Here is a 24,405-nt window from a genome sequence, read left to right as displayed (position 1 = left end):
GATCTGCAACGCCTACCACCTGGTTCGGATCCGGGAGGGGCGAATGGAAGGCGGCTTTCAACACGCCTACAGGACACTACGAATGCCAGGTGATGCCTTCGGGCTACAACAAATGCCCCAGCCGTGTTCCAGGCCCCTCATCAATGGCGTGCTCAGAGACTTGCTAACAAATACGTGTTCGGTGTATCTGGATGATATATTGATCTTCTCCGCTTTCGAAGCAAGAGCACGCATACCACGTCAGACTGTCCTGCAACGCCTGCTAAAGAACTCTCTTCGTCAAGGCAGAGAAATGAGTTCCATGCCTCCTCTGTATCCTTCCTGGGCTACGTCATCGGCCATAATCATATGGAGATGGACCCGCCAAAAGTTTCAGCGGTTTACCTCATGGCCTGTTCCTGACTCCGCGAAGCAGCTGCAGCGCTTCCTGGGCTTAGCTAATTTCTACAGGGCGATTCATCCGGGGTTACAGTGCGGTGGCGGCACCTCTCACGGCTCTCACCTCCTGTAAGATCCCCTTCCGTTGGTCCTCGGCAGCTGAGGAGGCGTTCCCAACTCCTCAAGCGATGCTTCCGGATTCGGCTCCCATCCTCCTGATCCCGGACCCTGAAAGACAATTGGTGGTGGGTGGATGCCTCCGATGTTGGGGTGGGGGCTCCTCTCTCAACGCTCCGCTGAGGACCAGAAACTTCATCCCTGTGCCTTCTTCTCTCGGCGCCTATCTCCAGCAGAGAGAGAAACTATGATATCGGCAACGCGAACTGTTGGCCGGTTAAATTGGCGTTGGAGGAATGGAGGCACTGGTTAGAAGGAACCAAGACCCCCTTCTCGTCTGGACAGATCATAAAACCTTGAGTACATCCGCTCAGCCAAGAGACTCAACTCCGTCAAGCCGGTGGGGAGCTCTGTTTTTTGCAAAGATTCACATTCACCCTGTCGCATTACCGACCTGGTTCCGCAACATCAAACCTGACGCTCTGTCCCGTCAGTTTCTGGTTGGGGAGGAGGACTCCTCAACCAGGACAGTATAGTTCCTGCCTCTCGTCTCCTGGCCGCCCTTACCTGGGAGATTGAGGAGCAGGTTAAGGCTGTGGAGGATCAGCCGGGCCCCAGCTCATGCCCTCCGAACCGGCTCTTCGTTCCTCAAGGACTAAGATCCGAGGTCCTACAGTGGGCCCACAGTTCCCGTCTCTCCTGTCATCCAGGAATCGCCTCGGACCAAGGAGGTGGTGCTTGGCGGTTTTGGTGGGCCACCATGGGCCTAAGACACTCGCTGGCTGTCAACGCCTGCCAGTCTGCAGCCAAAACAAGACTCACGGGGCTCCTGCCGGATATCTTCCAGCCACTACCAGTACCTCATCGCCCCTGGTCCCACATCTCCTTGGACTTTGTAACGGTCTGCCCACTGTCAGGAGGCAACACCACAATCCTGACAGTGGTAGATCGGTTCAGTAAGATAGCTCACGTGCCACTGCCCAAACTCCCGTCTGCCAAAGAGACTGCTGAGTTGCTCCTGGAGCATGTGTTCGACTCCATGGCCTTCCTTCTGATGTGGTCTCGGGGTCCGCAGTTCACCTCATCATTTTGGAGGGAATTCTGCACGTCTCCTGGGTGCTTCCACCAGCCTGTCCTCAGGTACCATCCTCAGTCCAACGGACAGACAGAAGGAAGAACCAGCAGATGGAGAGTGCCGATGTATGGCTTCTAAACACCCTGCCTCCTGGTCCTCCACAACTGTTGTGGGTGGAATACGCTCACAACACTCTCACCAGCTCAGCTACTGGCCTGTCCCCATTTCAGTGTGCTTATGGGTTTCAACCCCCTGTTCCGGACCAAGAGAGAGACTGCCTATCCCTTCAGTTGAAGCCTTCATCCGTCGCTGTCGCCGGACTTGGACCCAAGCCAGGTCCGCACTGCTGGGAATCCGCCCGAAGATCGCTGCAGCTGCTAACCGTCGCCGTTCCAGGCCCGTCTACCAGGTGGGGCAGAAGGTATGGCTGTCGACCCGGGACCTTCCCTGCGGGAGGACTCAAGAAATTGGCCCCCAAGTTAGGCCGGACCGTTCCCCATCGACAAAGTGATCAACCCGGTGGCGGTCGCCCTCGACTGCCCGAACCATGCGGGTCCATCCCACCTTTCACGTCTCACGACTTAAGCCATTCGAGAGAGCCCTCTGCAACCTCCGTCCCGACCTCCTCCTCCTCCCGCATCATAGATGGGACCCGGCCTATCTGATTGCGCCGCCTGCCTGCGCTCTCGCGCCGCCGTGGGAGGGGCCTTCAGTACCCTCGTTGATTGGGAGAATGCAGTCCGGAGGCGGTCCTGGGTCCCAGCGGCGCCAGATCCTGGATGGCGACCTCGTGGCGAGTTCCATCGGCGGCATCCCGACCAACCCTCGGACCCGCCTTTCGGCACGTGGGGATCCGGTTCTGCTTCCGATCCTGCTCCTGTGTCCACGCCTGGGGATGACGACGGCGTGGGTTCTGCCTCGAGTCGGTGGTGCCCTCTCCCGGACGGCAGGGGAGTGTGTCTGGGGTCTCCGAGGAGTTCCTGACCCTCCTCCGGGCCCCGCCGCCCGCCCTCTGCGGTGGTTCGTTGTGGGGCGTCGTGAGCCGTCCCTTGGGGAGGTTCTGTCCGCATGATCCCTGCCTTCTCCTCCCTCCAGTATTTTTCCACTCACTCTCCCTCTGCTCACTCTACCTGCTGGCCACACCCACCTACTCTGCCTGCTCTGCTCTCTCACCTCACAGCTGCAGCTCATCAGTAATCAACCCAGGATATAAGCCTCCACCACACACACACTCATCGCCAGATTGTTCTCCAGCGTTAGACTTTCCAGCGTTATCCTGCCTGATCTTCAAAAGCCGACCCTGCCTGTCCCCGACCTGCTCTCTTAGCCCTGATCCCCGGAGAAAACCTACCTGCCTTCTGTCCCAGACCACGTGTTCTGATTCAGCGTTCCTGATCTGCTCGCTGGTAAAGACTTCTCCGCCTGGCTCGGCGATTCTGCTGTTTAATCCCCACTGGTACCGCTGCATTCTCGGGACTGCTCCTCTGGCTTGAAACCTCCGCCTGTCCCCGACCACTCCTCCGCCATCTCCTGACAGTACCTCCCACACGTGCTGTCAAGCGTCGGAACTTCTGAGGTTTCCTCCTCACGCCGAGTGCAGTAAGCAGTCTCTTCGCATCGTTTGCCCTCCATAGACTTTGTTTGGGGGTTCCGACCGAAGAACGAACTTTGTGCTGAACTGCTTCTCCTTGCTGCGTGTTTGATTTGTGCTGGGTTTAATAAACGTCATTACCAACTACTCCAGTTTACCGGTGTACTGCATCTGGGTCCACACAGCACCCGTTACACTAAGTGGCTTCCCAGGCTGGACACTGGTAATTACAAGAACAGTGAGCAAGCCATTAAATATGTCAGGGTTTCATCTTGGACCTCAGTATTTAGGGAATGTCCTGGCACGAAAAAGTAATCATTGCCTCTTCATTATTCTAATTCACTTTTTGGAACGATCAGACTCTGCTAGACAGCTTCTTTTTGGGATATTGCAGAGGGCCTCTCTCTATTCTTCTTTCTGTTGATGTGTGAATTTTTTCTTTCTCCAGAAATCACTTTTATTGTCTCTGCAATCTTGTATGCATTTGTACACTCAATCTCTCTATTCATTTGAAATTTCCTGTGAGATGGCAGAACCTCAATATCATTCAAATAAATGTTTGGGTTTTTTTACACAATGCCATAGAGCTCTGTGGAAATTAAGCATTTATCTGAGTTGCCACTGACTTAAGCTGCTGTCTGGGTATGCCTTTCTCCAACTTTTCTCTTGTCTGTCCATCCAGGAGGAATGCCCGTGAGATAGTGTGCGTTACACCAGCTGGATTGGCAGCGGGCAGTGCATCAGTTTTGGTGGATATCGACGATGCTGAGCTCAGAAACCCTGAGGTCAAGTTTAACTACACTGAAGACCCCACTGTCCTGAGGATCGAACCTGATTGGAGTATTGCCAGGTAAGCTGTTGTGTTGCATTAATATTTACTGAGCTGGGTTATGTAGTTTTATCTGTTTTTTTGTATTTAGTTATTTGTGGACCAACCACAGCTTCTAGACTAAGTCAGTATGTTTTGTTTTGGCAACTACTGTTTCACCAAACAACAGATTTTGGTTGAGAGACAATATTTCACTTGTTCACAAATGGCTTTTGTTGCTGAAATGATTCCAAGAAGTTTGGAGAGTTCCTTACCAAAAAAATGCCATACCAAATATATTGTCTCAGATTGATATTTTTCTGAGTGGTGGGTGGATTTTCTGAAAGGCTACTGGCATAAGAAAATTCCGGGTTGGGCCTCGACTTGTACACTACATACGGACGCATTCTTGAGGGATTCTAAGCAGACTTGATTGCTAGACAAGAACGATGACAGCAGAGTTTGTTTAGAAGTGATTTGATGCCAGTTGAGATTTCTCATCTGGTTCAAGCAATACATTTTTAGTGGAAGAAATCATTAGCGGTAGAGGCAGCCCACCTGCTCCAAAAAGTGGGAGTGTGAGCTTTTCAGATTGTGCAGCCCATTGATTGTTTGACTGTGATTGGTGATTGGAGAAGGAGCTCACACTGATCAGTGGTTGTTGTGCTAGAGACGATAAAGTTCTTTGCCTGAACTAGTTCATCTCTCAGTTTGATACTCAGATTTCCTCGGTTGATCATGCTGTACTATGTGTTCCCAGCTTAATAAATAAAGACCCTCCACAGCTCAGCATTGAACATGAGAGGAGAAAACACACACAAGCACAGACTTTGACATTAAAGTAAATTCACTGGCAGACGGGGCAGAAGAACACACATATTGGTCTTCATGATGAATACTTAGGTTACTTTCGAAGAAGCAAGTCCTTACCTCAGTGGCTTTTCTGAAGCCTCATTTGGCCTGGGTTTCTATTTCTCTTTGGTAGGTTGGGTGATTTTAAGATTTTTAATCAAACTTTTGTTTAGGATAATGCTGTAACCCATGGCAAACCAAAAGTCATTGTTGTTTTAACATAGTGTTACATATTTGGACGTGATTGTCATGCATTAATGTTGCTCATGTGAAATATTCATATCACTTTATATTATTTTTATGTTAGATACTTACTTCAATCCAAAATATGATCTGTTTTCTAAACCTAGAACTTAGTGACCTGGTTTTGCTGCTCAAACCTAACTTTGACAATTTCACAACAAACCGCCACTATTTGGAGATGGTCCATCACAGGCATGACTGAAGCAGAACTCAACAACCGCCGATGAGCTAGTGGTGAAAATGCTAATCAGCACAGCATAGTTTGACTCAACGCAACCGGAAGTGCCCATCGAAAATCTCTGTGACAGCTGGATGCTGGATGGTGACGAAGGTCAAGATTTCCCTGCAGATTGCTTTTTTTTTTATTACAAACCTCTTTCTGTGAATTGGCACTGCCTAAAATTCTGTCCAGGTTAATGTGTTTTCAATATTTTGTTACCCACCTGTCTGAAAAGTCTTATTCCATCTAATGTATATTAGATCACCTGCTGTACACTCTTCTTTTCTATGTTCTCTTTCACTCTGCATTTCTTTTATTTCCCATCTTCTTAATTTGTTTCAAGATATTGACAGAGGCAGCTATCCTGTCCTGTTTCCCCTCATTTTACCTCCTTTCCTCCTGCTCCTTTCTTCCCTTCTCTGTGTTGCTTTCTTCCCTGTGGTGACTCATCAGTAGATGGTGGCAGATAGATGCAGAGCTTGTTAGAGAAGAGTGTTGATGAATCCTGCCCTGCCCCTGTTGCCCAGTAGGACTGGCCGAAAAGCAGCTGAGGCCCAATCACTGCACCGAACCCCCGCAGCGAGGGTGTTTCTGTGTGTGTGTATGTGTGGCACTCAAACCTAGAGTTCTACTTCAGGAAGCTCACTCAGGGGTGATGATCCCACCTAAAAACGACCCATGCATGCACCCACACACACACATACACGCACCCCACTGATTCCCAGAGTCCCTGATGTTTTGGCCCAAGATCCCCTCTCCATCTGGCTGAGAAAACCACAAAACAACACACACACACCTCACCAAGAGTGACTAAATTGTGTGTGTTGCTTCCAGCTAGTAGAAGCTTTAATGTAGCTAGTGCGTTTCAGCCAATGCCCTCTGTCACAGTGTCACATGTTGGCTCAGGTAGAAAGTATAACGAACCAGTGAGATGTGCTATCATATCGGTTCATGCCTGCCTCATTGTCTGCCTTTGTGCTAATACATGCGCGCCTACGGAGCATTATCATTGTGCTTAGTTGATGATAGCAAAAGTAGATGAAAGACAGTGAGAAGAGCAAAGGGGGGAGATAGAGTGCATTATCATTGTGCTTGGCTGATGATACTCCATTTAGGAAGAAGACAGAGCACTTCAAAAATAAATCAATGAGGAGTGCTCATCTGGGACACCCAGGGAAGATATTTGGGCAGAGACAGAGGTTAGAAAAGCAATTTTGGACCGAAATATTCAAATCTCCTCCCATAGCGTCTGGATAAATAAAGCAGATCAGTGTGGGGTTTGCCACTCTCTCAGCAAGTCCTGCCAAGGTGCCTCTAAGCAACACACTGAATCCCCCTACTACTCCAATGCAGCTGCTTATTTATAACTATTAGAAAACTGGTTGCATTGATAGCAGCCAGGACTAAATATATCTGTTCAGGCAACAAGCACGCATCTCTCGCAATATCCTGAAAGGGCAAATTGACTCAACATAAGCGTGTATTTAATTAAAAATCCAATGAGAAAGTAGCAAATTTCACCCAGATACCCTCACCTAGGCTTGGTAATTAGGGACTCCTGATAGGGGTAGTTGGTAAACTGATATAGTGGGAGAGCTGACGTTGACATGCTAGCAAGCCAGGAATATGCTCGCAATAATAAGTCACGTCATATTAAAAGCATCTGTGTCTGTAGCTAAGGTAGCTGCCGGTGGAATCATTTGTCATATGTCAATCGGTCATCATCAAATATGTAAGCTATAAGTAAGTGTGAAAGACAAATGCCCTCTTAAAGAAAAGCAATGATATCAATCCCTAAAGACCTTGAGAGTTTGCCACCAATCAGTGTTATGAACCTTGACGTCTAGCCAGTATTTGGTGTTAGCGCCAACACCAACACCAGCAATTCAAAAACTTCTAAATCTTTGGAGGTCCAGACCTTGAGACAAGCCAAATGCCAGCTACACAGTCCTCTGGACAGAAGTAAGATAGCTAATGTAATGCTAACTAAATGCAAACAAAACACTGGCTTATCATGCATTATTAATCTTGTGTCAAGCAAAATGAAACACATAATGTTAGCCTACCTACTAGCCATAAACAGTGGTAGGATGACACTCTTATTGTTATCGTTCGTAATGGGCGACTTACTGTTACTGTTTCGTTCAATTCTTACTCCATCCTCCGGCTCCCTGCCATCGCCATCAACACTGTGAGCTCTCAGTCAACTGTAAAAATTCATGTCACCGAAAACCTCACCAGAAAAAGAAAATCATTTTGGCCCCTATGAGTGAATCACGATTCTATTTGAAGTAGCTAGTTTTGCAATAATATTTGGCTGTTTACTGAGTGCATTTTAACTTTACACATTTGTTTTATTTGTTAGCTACTTATGTTAGCCACTTTTGAATATGGCAGTGTCCAGCTAATCTGTCCAGTTTTGATGTGACCACAACTGGTGTTTTCTTTGTTATGGTCACCTTACAAGTACGCTTTTAAGCATCCCGTGCTGTTTAGAAAAAAAAATAATTAAAAAATATATTATTTTTGGCAGTCATTGAGAGGAGGATTAGCCTGGAAAAATAGTGCTGGAAAAAAAGTAACAGAGATAGAATAGTAATAGAAAGTGAGGACAGACATGGCAAGAGAAGGAAGGGGAGCAAACAGAGAGAAATACTAACAACAGTGGTTGGATTTCCCCAGCTATCCCAGAGAGTTTATCCTGATTGTCTTGTTGTCTGTTCCCTGAAGCATGTACCTGAGCTAAAGAGACTCACTTAGACAAAGAGAGGAGCAACGGGGACAGAGGGACTCAGCACAAATATACATCAAGCAGAGGAGGAGAGGGAAGGAGGAGAAAGGAGGCGGAGGACAGGCAGTATTAGAATAAGTGCAGTCTGCCTAGTCCCATGACACAGTTGTGGCAATGGCATAAACATTATTAACAATCGGTTCATTTGAATGTAGCCTCAGCTCCATTGCTCCTTTGTCAACCATCTGCCTTTATCTCTTTTATAAAGAGCAAAGTAATTTAAAGCTACTTTATGAGCAAACACTGCTTACAGTAGTAAACATACAGGTGTTGAAGTATTGCTTATGCAACAATATGTTTTAAAAAGGCTTTATTAATATGCTTTGTACTATGTCTTACAATCATAAGAGGTTCAGCTATATTTATATATATTTAGCTATCATGGCAATAGTCCAAACTAATAAATGAAGAATCCAGGAGTGCATCCCCTTGCTGTGATACATCCAAAAACCTAATTTGCATTCAAAGTAGAACTTAGGAGATTAAAAAAAATCATTTGTTCAGTTTAGATGGAAGTTGTACAATATTACAACTTAAACTTCTTAACATTAATTAGACTCTGCTCAACAGAACAGACTTGATTTGCACAAAATTAATTTCACCACATCATGGCGGAGTTTCATGGCACTTAGCCATAGTGAATTGAAGTATCTCATTTCCAGTTGCTTAAGCTGAATTTGGCTATTGAAGATTGCAGTGCTGCAGTAGAAATGACAAGAATACAGTATCCCATAAAGTACATGTCTCCAGTATGCAAAAGTAGAAGCAGAGAAATATTGCTACATCTAAATTAGCTGTTCAAGTACCAGTGGAAGACCTGATATCCCCCATAACCACATCTCACACATGATGCTGTTATCCAAATAAATCTAGGATGAATGAGACCCAGTCGCCGTAGCCAGTAATGGGCAACTTGCCAAAAGGAAAAAAACAAAAACTCTAGCTGAAGAAGAGCCAGACTTGAATCCTTTTGTCTACAAACAATGCCAGAGATGGTACGTCTACCTTTATCATCTACTTTCTGTCCCTACCTATCATTTGCTGTTATTGTACGTCTTCCTGGATTAGAATGAGAGATGAATGTCTTGCGTTAGCCAGCCAGACTCTCGATCCAAGATATTAAGAGGCTCTGTCTCCGCTTCATTTCACCGTATCACTTACTCTGCTGATGGTGCTTTTACACTAAGTCATTCTGGATAAGTGTCAGATTAATGTCTACAATGAAAAGACACCTACATTTTTGCAGAAATCAATGGTAACACATGGTAAACCACCAGAAGAAATGTGCCTTATTATTATGCTCCTGTGATGAAGGGTTGGAGAGGGTGCTCTCTGAGCTGCCAGCAGAGCTAGGGACAAAGGCTTGTCCAATACCTTAGTGAGTATCATGATGCTATAACATATTTTTTTTTGCCATTGTGTCTGCCCATATGACCTTTGTAATGGCCTGCAGATGTTCTGCCTGGATTAGTTCCTGATCTTGAAGGGATAATTAGAACTTCTCCTGATTTAGGCTTGGACTACCTTAAGAAAGTCCTACCTTTCTTGTCAGGGAGGTATATGTTGCCCCATCTTAAGCTTGACTAGTGTAGAGTAAGAAATGGTTGTCAACACCACCCATCACATCATAATCTTACAATTTAGAGGCAGTGGGCCATTAGTGGAGTCACCCCTCATCCACTTTCAGCTGCAAAAGGTAAAAGTGGTGAAAATACTCCCAGGGGAGAGTCCAAGGGGTACTTTATGTGGCAGGTTCATCACTTTTACATGAAAGCAATACAGGCAGACTTGCATGGTTACTCAGAACCATCCATGGTATCATGAATCCTAGAAAAATTGGTATAAAGCGATAAAAAACTGGGAGAGTATTTTATAGAGTCAGCTTCAATAGATATTTTGGGGACTCTACAGGTCAGAAAAGTTGATTGATTAAGATATATCAAGATGTTTGATCATACTCTGGGTTAAAGCTTCATAATATTCAACAATAGTAAAAAGAACAGCATGGCGGGAGACAAGTGGTGATTCAGTCTACAGAATAAAGACATAATAGTTAAAAAGTCACTCCAGGGACAATGGGCCATTCCGAACCTCGATAGTATCCCCCTGCAGAGAGCGGACACCACTGAGGATACCGAAGCAACAGAGGGAGTAAATCTTAAAAGAACACTTTAAGGGCTCAGTTAGTTGAGCCAGTAGTTAGAAGAGATCTCTGAGCAATGAATTAGATAAATTTCACTCCACATACAGCCCGCAAGATGTCTTGAGAGATACCACAACCGTGGGCGTTTGCCATGAGTGTTTGAACTCAGCCAAGGCCCAAAATACCCATTCAATACCCTCTGCGTGTTTTTGAAAGTGCTTTAGTGTCCAATGTGCAGTAAGGGAGCTGCCTATAGTTTATGACTTTTTCAAGATACAAGGCTTTGTCCGAGCCTTTTATTTCAGACAGCAGTGTGAGAGACTACAGTATATCCCCCTCCAGGCAGTGGGAAACCTGCAGAAAGACAGACGATAGGGATCTTACAAACTATATCTCTCAGAGGTACAGATAGCCGAGGCAGCAGTGAAGGTCTCCTCGCGGAAAACAGAGTAGAGTACTCAAAGGTTGCAACTGACATTGTAAAACAAGGTAGGCAGCAAAAAGTTAAGGCATGTTTCATGAAAACCTCATAAATTCAATTTAAGTATTGCAGTGAAAAGGAAGTACCATCTCCATTGTCTTTGCAAGTGGAAAGAATCCTCCTATAGTAAAGATAATAAATAACGATTTTATTTTTCCCATGTTCTTTGTGAACCTTTCTCAGCACTAGTAATCTTGCATTATGGGGGTTATCAAAAGAAACAAATCCACCAGTCATTTTTGGTCAGAACAACGTGGAATATCACTGAAGGGTATCCAAACTTTTCCCAAAACTTGCATCACAAACTCCAATTTGACTGGTGGAACCAATCAGCCGTTGTTTCAAATCTACACTTACAGTCGTGAAGAAAAGACAGAAATTTTCTAAAAATCGATCCAACCACATAGACATTGTCAGACCAAGAGGTTGTGAGTCTGTCTTCACACACTTTTCACCAACAAAATAAAGCTCCGGGCTTCAGCCAAGTTCGAGCATTGTTATTTACTGGATTCAGTCCAGTGACCTTCACCGGCTCAAGGCAAACACATATTTACTGTGGAGAGTTGTGATTAAAGTATGTACAGTATCTCTGCGGATCTTTCCCTTTCACTCAATTTTTCTCTCTGCCTCCTACTCCTCCTTTGTCCTTTTTTTCTTTCACTTTTACTCGAACATATGCTCCCTCGTGTCCTCATTTTCTGTTTTTTTTTTCCTTTTTTTCTCTGCAAACTCCACTATAAAGCGTTCATCCCTAAGCCCTACCTGATGCCCAGGGCTCTCAACTATAAACTTGGAGTCAAACTTTCTTTTTAATAATAGACTTCAAAAATATATATATTTACTGTCCAGGTTATGTTTTGTCTTAAAGGAAGAGTTCACCCCATAATCAAAAGTACATGTTTTTTTTTTCTCTTACCTGTAGTGCTATTTATTGATCGAGATTGTTTTGTTGTGAGTTGCCAAGTGTTGGAAATAACAGCTGTAGAGATGTCTGCCTTCTCTCCAATATAATGGAACTAGATAGCACTCGGCTTGTGGTGCTCAAAGCACCAAAAGATACTTTTGAAAAACAGCAAAGTCTCTTTTTAGAAATCACGACCTGGTTACTCCCCATATAATCCACAGACCTTGTGTAAGCAGTTTCATGGAGGAACTATTTTCTTTCTAGCAAACTACAACCACCAACCATATCACTGGGCAAAAGGAAGTGTGCATCCACTCATGGATGAGAGACTTGTACGAGTGACAGCACGAGATATCAGTATTAGGCTAGTGGCGTCCTCCTGAGCTGTGATGTTAGCCAGCTCAGTGGTGCTAGGTTAGCTAGCAAAACACTAGCTAGTAGATGTGCTCTTCCGTCTGCGCAGTGATACAGTTGGCGTGTAGTCCAGTAGAAAGGAATAGGTTCCTACATTAAACTGCTCACAACAAAGTCTATGGATTTTCTTGAGTATATGAGTCATCATTTCTGGAAAGAGACAATTGCTGTTGAGTTTTTCAAATGTATAATTGTGTCCCTTTGAGTACAACAAGCTGAGTGTCTCTATATCAGAGGGAAGACAGACATGTCTGCGGCTTACATCTCCAACAGTCAGCAACTCGCACCAAAACTATTATGGTCAATAAATAGTACGACAGTCAAGTGGAAAACATAAAAGTAAATTTCCCCTTTAACATAAAGACAAATTAAACATGTTTTTAAAATTTATTTTGCTTTTTGTTGGTTTGATTGTTTTTTAATTATTTTTTTTTTGTCAAAATTTCTGCTCTTAGCACCTACAGTCAATGTCAAACTTTTTATGGTTATGTTTATGCATTCAAACCAACTTGTCTTGATTTAATATAGAAAAAATCAGCAGTCACTTGAAGCAGAATACACAACGTGTTAACATTTAACCAAATGCCACAATCTTTCCCGGATCTTAAAGGTCCAGTGTGAGGCATTTTGGGGCATATATTGGCTAAACTGGAATATCATATTCATTAGTGCATAACTGCCTGAAACTTGGTATCGTTGTTGGGTTTTTGGGGGTTTTTACATGCTTGGCACACCTCACCTCACCTCACCTCACCACTAGTTGCATCTACATCCTGCACACTAGACCTTTAACCAAAGTGCTTTTTTGCCTAAATCATTCACATACATTTTGCCTTTTATACATGTTACATGCAACAAGCTTTTATTATGAGCATAATATTGTATGTTTATGTTGCTTTATGCCACCTTGCTTCTTCAGTGCAGGAAAAGAAAAAATAATGCTTTTCAGTATTATTTCTTTGGGGACATTTTGTCACATCTCTTCCTGCAGATGCACACTGCAGTAATGTCCATTTTGCGTATAAGTTTGGCTGCTGCCAATCACATATACCACTGAATAAAGTAGAGATTAGTTTTCCCTTCTCCCTCTCTTACTCTCTTCTGCTCTCTTCTCTTCATCCCCACAGTGGGGGTACTCTGCTGACAGTGAGCGGGACGAACCTTGCAACCATCCGAGAACCAAAGATCCGGGCCAAGTATGGACAGGCTGAATCCTTTCATGTGAGTATTGATTTGAAGACACACACACACACACCACATAAACACATACGCACAGAGTAAAAGCACACAGACTAACAAACAGGTTCACCAGTGCAGACACATGCACCAGCATAAAGTATACAGTATACATTATTCATCTTTACAGATACAGTACATATATTAACTGACAAATATATTCTGACATACCCCTCTGCATACACAAAAATGTCTGCAGACAACTACTTCTACAGTGGCGCTGAGGGTGGCAGACAGTCTGTCTCTGTGTGTTGCTCACGTCTGCTCTCTCTACAGCTACAGCTTCAGACATCTAACGCTACCTCAGGCCACACAGCTTTTCAAATGTCACTGCACCACATGAGTGTTTGTGTCACAAAAAGAAAGAGACAACATGAGAGAGACTGAGTGTGAGAGTGAAAGAGAGAAAGAATGTTTTGGGGAATGCAGACGAAAGGAAAAATAAAATCCTCGCAAAAATCTGAAGTCCCATTTGAAAATTTGAAGAGTTTCATCAATTCTGTAGATTCGCAAAGCGCTTTGGTGATTGTCACTGTGAGTTGAAGCTCTTTAGTTATCAAGGTGAAGAACCGAACTTCAAACAATACTGAGCCACTTCAAACTGCGCATAAAGCTGCCGTTTATTGAGGCAAACAGCCTACACGACGCGTCCCACACAGCCCTTTATCAAAGTGCTACTTTGCACTTAAAGGACCAGGCTGATGTTTTTTAATGCTGTCACCCATTTACTACAAATCATGAATACTGAAATGACAGCCATTCTCCAAAGCATATGGATGGTGTTTTACATATTCCAATATATTTTTTCTTTTTTCTACCAGTCCAGACAACCTTTTTTATTCATTTCATTACAGCATGACAGCCAGCCCACAAGATTTGCTTGAGATCCATCACAATGAGCGTCATGTCTGCTTTCTTTTTTTGTCAGTGCCAATTCTATTGTATTGCAATGCAATTGAATGTGTAGAATGATTTGCAATCTCTGTAAAGTGTTCAGACTTGCCCAGACGCAATAGCGATGCCTTTGCAAGTTATGTTGTCAGAAAAAAATGAAACATGAAGGCAAATAGGCTTTTTACTTAATATTTACATTTTCCTAGAGTTGACATATGTGTACAAACAGGTCCTACCACAGATTGAGGTTTAAGTGTAATTTTGGTATTTCTCAGCCAGGGTCCAATTTTCTGACCTTTTATTTCTAAATGACTTATGGAGACAAATGTTTTTTTTTTTTAGATTGGTCCAGTATCAAACCAGAGTGCGGCAAGTGCAATCACAATGTAACCACTTGGGGCATGTTAGCACATTGAATTTATGTCCACAAGAAGTGCTTGTTATTTCCACTGACAGGCTCACATTGTTGGATCCCTACAGAGGTAGACCTTTTTTACCTCTGCGGTGGCGACAGCCATGGCTGAAGGCCTTATTTTTTTGAGTTGTCCATCTGTCTGGTCATCCCATTTTTAGTAATGTGGTATCTTAAGAACACCTTACAGGGAATTTGTTCAATTTTGGCACAAACATCCACTTTGATTCAACAATTCACTGAATAGATTTTGGTGGTCATAGGACATATGCCAACATCACTGTGGCCTTGTCTTTCTCATTCTTGTGAACACTATCTTGAGAACACCTTCTGGGATTTTTTTTCGAATCTGGCACAAACTTTCATTTGGACACAACAATGAACTTACTTGAACTTTGTGGTCAAAATGTGGCTGTCTCATTCTCGTAAATGCAATATTTCAAGAACACCTTAAAGGAAATTTTATTCAAATTTTGCACAAACATTCACATAGAATGTTTAGCAATTGACTGATTAGACTCTTGTGGTCAAGTTCTATACATTGATTGTGTAGGTGGTAATTGTTGTCATTAACAAGTAAAATGTATTTGTATAACCAGAAACTGCCCCAAAATCACCATCACCAAACCCACCAGACTCCATTTAAATAAACAGTGTGTTTAGCATTTATAGAGCCAGCATCTTTTCACATCTAACAGGGCGAATTAAGGTTTTATTTCAGCCAAACCAGACTTAATGATTGTCGGAACAGTGGGGAAACGAACCAAGTTAGTTTTATTTTGTTTCTGTCGACATTGAATGAAATGTGTTTTACAGTGATAACACTTGAAAATTGTTGTTAAATTGAAGCAAATATGGTCAGGACATTATGTATTCATGTAATCTTTAAAGCAATGATTTGAAATATTCTCACCTATGAGTAAAGCCACACAGCACATGGCCCTTTATTAACAGGCGATCATAAATTTGCAGCCAATTTACATTTCCAACAGGTATAACAGCATTGCAGTTTCACAGGGCATTGACTTACACAGAGGATAGATTATTATAGCCCATGGTTGTACATTGAAATGAAATTACAGTCTGGAGTTTATTCTTGGTATTTAAGTACGGTATAGTCTTTTTCCAAAGTTGACTAAAGTAATTGTCCTTTTCTCTACTCATCTATAGCGGATTTGTTCATTGAATGAAAACATAAGCCATTAACTCTTTCTTTTTTCCTCTTTCTTTCATTTTCAGAACTGTACGGTGTATAATAACTCAGTCATGGTGTGCCTGGCTCCATCGGTGGCTGATTCAGAGCTTGGTTTTTCTGAGACTGGCACAGGCCCGGATGAGATTGGGTTCTACATGGACAACGTGAACGCTCTGGTGGTGGTCAACGAGACGTTCAGCTACTACCCCGACCCTGTGTTTGAACCATTGAGTCCCTCCGGGATCCTGGAGCTCAAGCCCACGTCACCACTCATTCTCAAGGTCAGAAAGGCAGCAGTGTTGTTTCTGACGTTTACTTGCTTGTCTGTACATTTCAGGGTTTATTTTCTAGGTTTTTACTTTGCAATCATTGTGGCCTGTACCACTAGTTATCCAGGGAGCTAAGTCTCCATAAACTGTCAGGGACTTGTTTGAAGCTGAAAAGGCTCGAGTGCACTCCCTTCAGACAGCTCATGCAGTAAGAATACGGCTAAAAAAATTGTCACATTTACTTGGCGTGAGGAAGTTAACTTTGTCTCTCTCCCGTTTTTTTAAATTATATTCAGAAGTAGACAGTTCCTTCTTTATTTTAAAATATTAAAAAAGAATACAAATTAGAAGAATATTCCTATTTGTCGTACTATTAAATTATCTGTTTGTTTCTGTGAAACTACTCTCATTCTACACCATATTTGTTGGCCGATTCCTTCCTTTGGGGGACATGTTTAAATAGTATTTCAAAATATCAAGTTTAATCCAAGTCTCATTTATCCAGTTGTATGCTCAGTCCTTCCTGAAAACAGAAATGTTTGCTAAAATGTTTTGATATAAAATACTTATGCAACATGTATGAACGGATACGTTTCCCGTGGGATAATAAAGTTTATTATGACAATGACTTCGGCCACTGAGTAGTGCCCTAAGCATACCTGGGCATTCACATGCTTTTGAGATTTCAAATACATGCGCATTCCCATTGCAGACTATATAGATAATGGACGTATAGCTACTGTGATGTCACCAGTTGGCTTGTGGACTCCTCTTTTAAAGCCTTGAGTTTGGAATTTTGGCTGTTGCCATCTTGGTGTTTTGGAGCCAGAAGTGCCCATATTTGAATGAGAGGCTGGAGCTGTGGATTGAGGAAAGGATCTGACTCACAGACTGTAGCGACGCCTCAAGTGCCTGACTTAGGATCTTAATAAAATGTGAACGGGTAAGTTACGAAAAATCTCATACAGTTGTCATAAATATTAAAATTACTTATGAGGCCCAAAACATTTTATTTACCCACTCTTGGAGCCAGCCTCAAGTGGCCAGTCGTTGACTTGCAATTTTTTGCATTTCCGCATTGGCTTCATTTTTCAGTTACTTTGTTCCAATGCACACTTCTCAGCCGTGCGCAAGACTGTTTGTACTTACGTGTTTTGAATCATAAGGTTTTTGTGAAAATGCATGCGTTTGGGAATTACTAAGAGCAAGACTGGATGAAAAAGACTTGGATTATACTGCATTAGTTGTTGAGAGGTGATGTTGAGAGGTGATGTTTTGATATAGTTTTACTGATCCTTTACATGGCCCCAGGGAACTTCAATTCATGAAGAATGTTTGCCTTTTTTGGGATTCTCTGTCAATGTTGAGGCATGTGAGAAAAAAACAAATTACTCCATAAATTCAAGGTAACGCAACGAGTAACTGATGTACAAATGGTCATTTTTCAGTTGAAGTGTTGGTTTAAGCTTTCATTGCAACAGCTGATTTTTGTTTTAAACGGAAAATCTTGTAAAAGGGTCCTTAAAAATGCAGTTGATGGTGGTTACATATGCACAATATTGTGTTATAAGACTGAAGCTAAAGCTACATGTCCCAGGCAAACATCTGTGTAGAAGATATGTACTTAAGAAATTGAATTATTCTTGTATTGCAGCATAGACCTAGTCAGTACCAGTATTATACAGATAATGGGGTAAAGCTCAGAGTATTAAGCTTGGCTACTGAGCTTACATACTGTCTATATGTTCAAACACTTGTTTCACTTTTAACATTAGAGGAGAGAAGGCTTTTAGGATGAGGACTAATCGATGTGTTTGACAAACATAACACTCAACAGTCGGTAACACGGGCTGGATGTGCTTATCATGAACCAAACTTTCTATTCTAACCTGTAACCCCACAAGCTCATGTAGTTTGTTGCTAAAGATGCTTCTTGGCCTTTAGGTAGAAACTAGCTTGCTATACATATAAGCATATCAAAGATATAGAATGGGTGTATGCACTTGTGAAAACAAACTTAATATTTTATTCAAACCTAGGTTTCATGTAGTGTAGGTAGATGTTTTTCTCCCAAGGTTTCTCTACTCTCAACTCAGCTACAAGAATCTCAAACATATTGAACTTATTTTGTATTAGTAATAGCAAAGCCTGCATATACCTACACATGCATAAAACACACACTCACTGGCATTTTTATTCTCTCAAGAAGGTAAAAAAAAAAAAAAAGCTCTCAAATGTGTTTACAAGGTCTCTCGGAGGGTGCGGGAGGGTGAAAAATCTCACAAATTTATAATTGAAAGCTGAAAGCAAAATGTCCATACCTTCCAAGGCCAATTTCTTTCCCTCAGTAACTAACAGTAACTTCTTTGACTGACGTCCTCCTCTGCAGCCTCGAGCCCTCTTAAATAACAGTCTTTTCAATTTGTGTAATTAATTTCTAGTGCTGGAAGGGCCAGTGTGGAAGCACACAGGCCCACGGTCCAGGAGATTTGGATTATATTGGTTTTCATTTTCATTAACAGTGATTGGACATAAGTATATGAAATTAATTGGCAAGTCCTGAGTCATGTGTATGTGTCGTCGCGTTATCTAACGGAGCTCACCTGAAATATTTAGTCAAAGAGTTATTGGAGAGGAATTAGCGTGGCTGTTGGTGGGAATATATATATATATATATGTGCTATAACTAATATGAAATTAACTGAAACAACCAGGGGATCAGTGTCAGCAAGTAACTTAAAGGGGCAGTTTGTATTTTTTAAAGTGAGTTTGTTGCAAAGGGGGGAGTAAGTCACACATGTGCAAGTCATAACAAATTGAAGTATTAGCCTTCGAGCATCAAAGCAAGTCCCAAGTTACTGTGGTGAGAATCAAGCAAGTAAAGTGTTTTAAGTCAAGTAAGTCAAGTCATATGAAATTCTGATGATTCAATATAGTAATGAGTCAGCTGAAAAGACACAATTCTAAACCTTTCTTTGTGGGTTCTGTAGTGATGGATGAAGCTGGATGTTTTGGTGGTTATGTCACAGATTTTTGAAGAGCAGGCAGTTTACTGCTTTTTCTTTTTTTACTTATGTCATTAATAACATACTTCCATAAATCCGGGTTATATTATTTTTGGACTAGGTTCCTCCATGATAGCTGCCTCATGCACTGGCCTCTTCAGGTCCTCTGCATCCTAATAGATTGCCAAGTTTGCACTAGAAATCACCCAAACATGTTTCCAAAACAAAATGCCTCAGTATTCTAGAATGTTGCAAAGATTAAAAGTAAAAAAAAGTCAAGTCAAAGTCAAGTGTGTTAGTGAAGCAGTCTCAAGTCGTGAAATTTTGGACTTGAGACTTCATGTGATTTGGGTCCCCCACCTCTGGGTTGTATGGGGTACTTATCCATAGTCAGTGTATCATATACAGCAGATGTCCCTCCCCCAGTTTGGAGAAGTAGGTTGAAGTCCGACATGGAGGCTGGGAAATCTACTGCTGTGGACGGGGTCAGCAACAAAACGTATTTTAACCACCAGAAATGATCAATAACAGTTTAAGTGTACACTATATTGAGAGTATTTTCACTGCTTTACTTTTCTGGCAGTCAGCCCAGTTTGTAAGAGCTTCCTTGTTGTTACCAAGGCAAGTTAACAGCTTCATTTCCACGTCTGTGCTCTCATCAAAGCTACCAGACTCCATTAAGAAAAACAGTCATTTTAGTTCGCTGAACAAGAAAGCTGCTGGTGAACTGCTGCTTCAGTCAGTTATTGTGTGACTTTGACATATCCAAACTAACCCTTTTAGAAGTCACACAATAACACAAACAAAATATTAGGCAGTGATAGACCAGCAGCTCTCATGTTCATTAGTTTTGAGTTACTGTTTTTCTCAATGGTTTTAAGAGAGTAATATAACAGCCCATTGAAAATCATTGTCTTACATTAAGATAAAGCAGTGAAAAAATAAATAAATATTCTAAATATAGCATACACTCTCAATTAGCTTTGTTTGCTGACCCATCACCAACAGTACATTACTTAGCTTTTGTGTCGGACTCCAGCCTGCTTCTCTAAAGTGGGGGCATGCAGATTGATATTTAATCCTATCCTTTTTAGGAGGACAAAATACAATTTCCTAACCACTGACATTTATGGGCTTTAGAATGTAAGTAATGTAAAACATTTCATCTTTCACAGGTACACACTTTGCACAATGAAGGGACAATAGAGTATTCATTTATTTGGGATCAGTGTCACATTGATGTGTTACATTTGTATTGAATCCAATGCTTTTATCTTCTGCTAGAATTCGCCCTGACTATCTCTTGTGTTATCACACAGAGTGTGTTACGCCGTTTATTCCCATGAAGAGATTGAAAGCAGCATAACCGTCGTAATTTATTTCTTAAATGATAATTTATTAGCAAAGAGCCTCTCAGTAATTGCCAAATCTCCTGCTTGGCTTGTTGGTGGAACTGCCTACCCGTTGGAAGCCTTGATGAGATGGACAAAAATGCAATTTGGCGGGGTGGGGATGTGGGGGTTGCATTTCTCAGAGATGTGTGCACTGCGCTCGCCACGCAATTAATTTCTCATCTGAAGTGTGTTTTCACTGCAAGAGGGAAAAAAAAAAAACATTTATCTGGTCTTGGGTGTTTCGTGAGTGCTTTCCTGTGTGTGTTTGTGTGTTTTTGAGAGCGTGTCCCCACATGATGCTTCTCGCCTGTAGTGTGTATGTGTGGCAACAGCTCAGTGTGTGGCTTCAACTTGAGTGCATGTGTTGCTTGAACTCTGCGTGTGTGTGTAGCGAGGAGGCTGTGTGTGTGTATGTGTGTGTTTGTGTGTTTGCGAGATGGAATGGGATGCATGTTTACAGGGTTGCAGAGCGGGGCTGGGTGGCGGCCTGCAGAGACGATGGGATTGGAAAACGGAGTCTGTCTCTGCGTCCCACTGCTAAGCCAGCGGGAGACGCGGCAGCTATCTCCTATCTCTCTCCCTCTCTCCGTGGAGCTCGCTCACTCACCAGCTCTGTTTTCTGCTCGTTCCCATTTTCTCTCTCACTTCAGAGTCTATTCCTTTCATCTTTTTCTACCTCTCTCATAATCTTTTCCGCGCTAGCTCCACTCCTCACGCCCGCTCTCCTGATGGTTTCTTGCCACGTTTCCTATCTGTCTTGTTTTCTTTGTATTCATCTCTCCCCCTGTTGCTTTTTGTTTTTTGCCGTTGCTTGAGTTCCCTCTTTTCACACCACTAACTGCCTCCCCTCCATCACAGACAAAGTGTGTGTCAAATTGGAACTAGTGGACTTGATATTGAAATGAAAGGCTGGAACTGAAATTGACAAATGTTCAAATTTACACACCTCCGGTACAGGCTTCACGTGTGGAATTCAGCTTAGTGGACAAAAGACAAAAGAGTATTGATGGGTGAGAGTGTGTGTGCCTCCCAACTGCCTCCATGTAATATTACTCTTCTTCATCTTCCATTCTTATTTTTCTTCTCTTATTTATCAGAATGTTTTAAAATAGAATACAAAACGGGAATGTTTGATAGAAAACCACAGTTCATGTATTATACAACAGTCGGATGAACAAGAGCAGTGTATCAGCATTTCTACAGTTGAAAATTGATACTTGCAAAGGAATAAATAAACATTTTTTGTTTAAATGATAAGTCTTGTGATATTTACCTCTGCCAAAGAGGTTATGTTTTTGGTTTTGTTGGTTAACAGCCGAGACAACATCGCAACGACTGCTATTGTTTTCACCCTGTGAGTCTGTTTTTCATTATTGCAAAATGTGGAGACAGTTTTGGTAACAGGAACTACCACAGAAGCCATTTCGAGTGGGTGTTTATATGTTTATTTGTTCGTGGCCAGATTTTGTCACTGCAATAGTGTCACAAGTTGCAAGATGTAGTCATGAAGCTTTAGTTGTGTGTAGTTGAGATGAAAACGAAGGTTCAAGTTTGAAGGTGGTTGTGGTCCAAGCAAGGTGTAGGGATTAGGAAAGGGGACAAATTTGTGTGTGCAGTGAGATCACAGTGAAGGGGGAAATGGGTGCAGTTTGAGCAAGGGCGCCATAAATAGGGTGGTAGGAAGTAGGAGAGGGGCCTTTGCCCATTTTTCATTCTAACTTAATTTAACATCCATCCGATGTAAGAGTCTAACATCTTTCTCATGTCATATTGACATCCAGTGCCAGCAGGGGGCTTTTTTTTCTTTGCCACCAAAAGCCCTGTGAAAAGTCAAAAACAATTAATGACTCAGTCTTATTAAATGTATTGTATATCTTTCTTAATCCAAAGCCATATAGTTTCATTGTTAACTTACAGCAGAAACAATTCAGTAATTGCAATGCATAGTTACAATGTTTGACATGTTCCCTTACACACATTGTAGTTTGTATGTAAAAGTTTGCATAAATGAACTCAATGCCTCTCCTCACCACATTTCTCTGTCTGTGTTTAGGGTCGTAACCTGATCCCAGCAGCTCCGGGTAACAGTCGCCTCAACTACACTGTGCTGATTGGAGAGACTCCCTGCGTCCTCACCCTGTCTGAGAGCCAGCTGCTGTGTGAATGGCCCAACCTCACCGGACAGCACAAAGTCACGGTCAGACTCCTCGTCTCTGTCTCTCCATCAGTGACATTTTGACCTGACGTGACTTTGACTTTGTAAAATGATGCACTTTTCTGTCCCGTTTTGGTCCAACATGCAATGAATGGATTAGCTAAAAGAGAACTCACTCTGTACTACGGGCCGAGACCTTCACGGTAGACTTCTTTCCTCATCATTTCTTATCTTTCTTATTCATTAAATAACTGGGTCAGTTTTCAGTATGCCGGATTTATTCAAAAAGACGTTTGTAAAGGGAGAAAAAACACCACCTTTCCTACTTGGTTTTTCCACACTGACCCAGTAAGTCATGTTTATGAATATGAAAACATTCTAGTCTGACAATCTCAGCCCGTAATGTCATTCTAACCTTGTTGTTGAGTTATGTGAATAACCCCTCGCGTCTTTTCAAAACAATTGCCTCTGACAGATCCGGGATACGCTCTATTGAGCTCGCTCACCAAGGCTGCTGTTAAATATTTAACGCTTAATTAACATGTTGATCTTCATTGGCCTTCAGCTAGCCTGTTGCTGAAAGTAAGGTAGTGGAAGTTTTAGGAACCAGCGCCCTGATATTCCAAATACAAAGCGCAGATCTGCAGACTTTGCACCACTTCTGTGTTGAGTTAAATCCATTAAGGGTTTGAATTGTCGCAACTCACAGGGAAATCATTCACTTTTTCACCTAACGTGTCCAACATGACCACAGTGAACCTCCAGACATGTCTGCAGATTGAAAACCATGTTTCTTTCTCTCTCCGCTGAAGCGTATCCACATCAACAGCTGTGCCGGCGTCAGCACTTCTTCACTGCAGGTGCTGCTGATCTTGTATTTGAGAGGTTTATAAGTCCCTCAGTGCCGTCTCCATTTTTCAGGTTTTTTTATTAGCTTCACTTTGACGGTGCAGACATTTAAAAGTACACAAAATATAATGTACCTAACCCTCAGTAAATCTGCACGCCAATCCACCATCTGCACTCACACTCTAATCGAAGTTACACTCATCACTCTTGCTCCATGCATCTCTCCCTGCATCGACACTTAGCCCAGAGTTATAGCCCAAACTTTGTCACATTTGTGTTCTGAGACTGCACGGAATAGAGCAGAATCCTCACTGCAACTTCAGGCATGTTAGTGGAGTTTCACCTCAGCCATTCTAGTGAAAGAGAGAAGTGGATGAGAATTCTTTCTATTCTCACTTAATGCTGTTGATTGTTTTGTCTATAAAGACCCTGACACACCAAGTCGACAGTCGGCCATTGTTCAGTGTGGGGCCGTTGTTGAGCTTCTGCTGCACTAGTTTGTGCAATATGTCCCACACCATTTGCACAAGTCGGCCCTTGTCTACCCTTGTCAGCTATTTTTGGCCAGTTCTGCATGTTAAATCAGCGTCAGACCAGGTGGAGTCCACCAGTGTGAGAAATGCCCCTGACTGGCATTTCAGCTCGAGAAGAGAGATGGAAGTCAGAAAAGCCAACTAAACTACTAAAGAGAAGAGGTCATGAGATTGGCACAAACTTGTTGTAAGGTGGCACTTTCTCTAAGCCATTGAGCTGTTGATGTTTTTTATTTTTTGAATTACTTTATTTGTAAATCTACAAAGTTTTGCTGGGAATTGGCAATTGAAACATGTCTTTTTGTAAATCATCCCTTCACCACACTCATGCAACAGCAGGATAGTGCAAGGTGAGCCATAAAAGGCGCCCCTGGAACAATTTGGGGTTTGGGTGTTTTGCTCAAGAGTACCTTGGCAGGACTGTCACATCTCCAGCTGCCAGTCCA

General features: G+C 42.6%; 1 protein-coding gene across 2 annotated transcripts in view; it reads left to right on the top strand.

Annotated features, from left to right (window-relative positions):
* The window catches only part of LOC121946885 (plexin-A1-like), a 377,140-nt gene that overhangs the window by 297,910 nt on the left and 54,825 nt on the right, over positions 1-24,405 (top strand). For both annotated transcript variants that reach the window (XM_088082491.1, XM_088082493.1), the window contains exons 19-22: positions 3,844-4,011; positions 13,145-13,238; positions 15,799-16,035; positions 22,476-22,619. In XM_088082491.1, the coding sequence (XP_087938617.1) occupies positions 3,844-4,011; positions 13,145-13,238; positions 15,799-16,035; positions 22,476-22,619 (643 nt within the window). The remainder of the gene's footprint in view (positions 1-3,843; positions 4,012-13,144; positions 13,239-15,798; positions 16,036-22,475; positions 22,620-24,405) is intronic.

This window comes from Plectropomus leopardus, chromosome 9 (assembly GCF_026936395.1).
Source record: "Plectropomus leopardus strain MGB_pleo_1.0 chromosome 9, ASM2693639v1, whole genome shotgun sequence".
NCBI lineage: Eukaryota > Metazoa > Chordata > Actinopteri > Perciformes > Serranidae > Plectropomus > Plectropomus leopardus.
The sequence above is the reverse complement of the archived record's forward strand: the minus strand, read 5'-3'. Positions and strand labels throughout refer to the sequence as shown.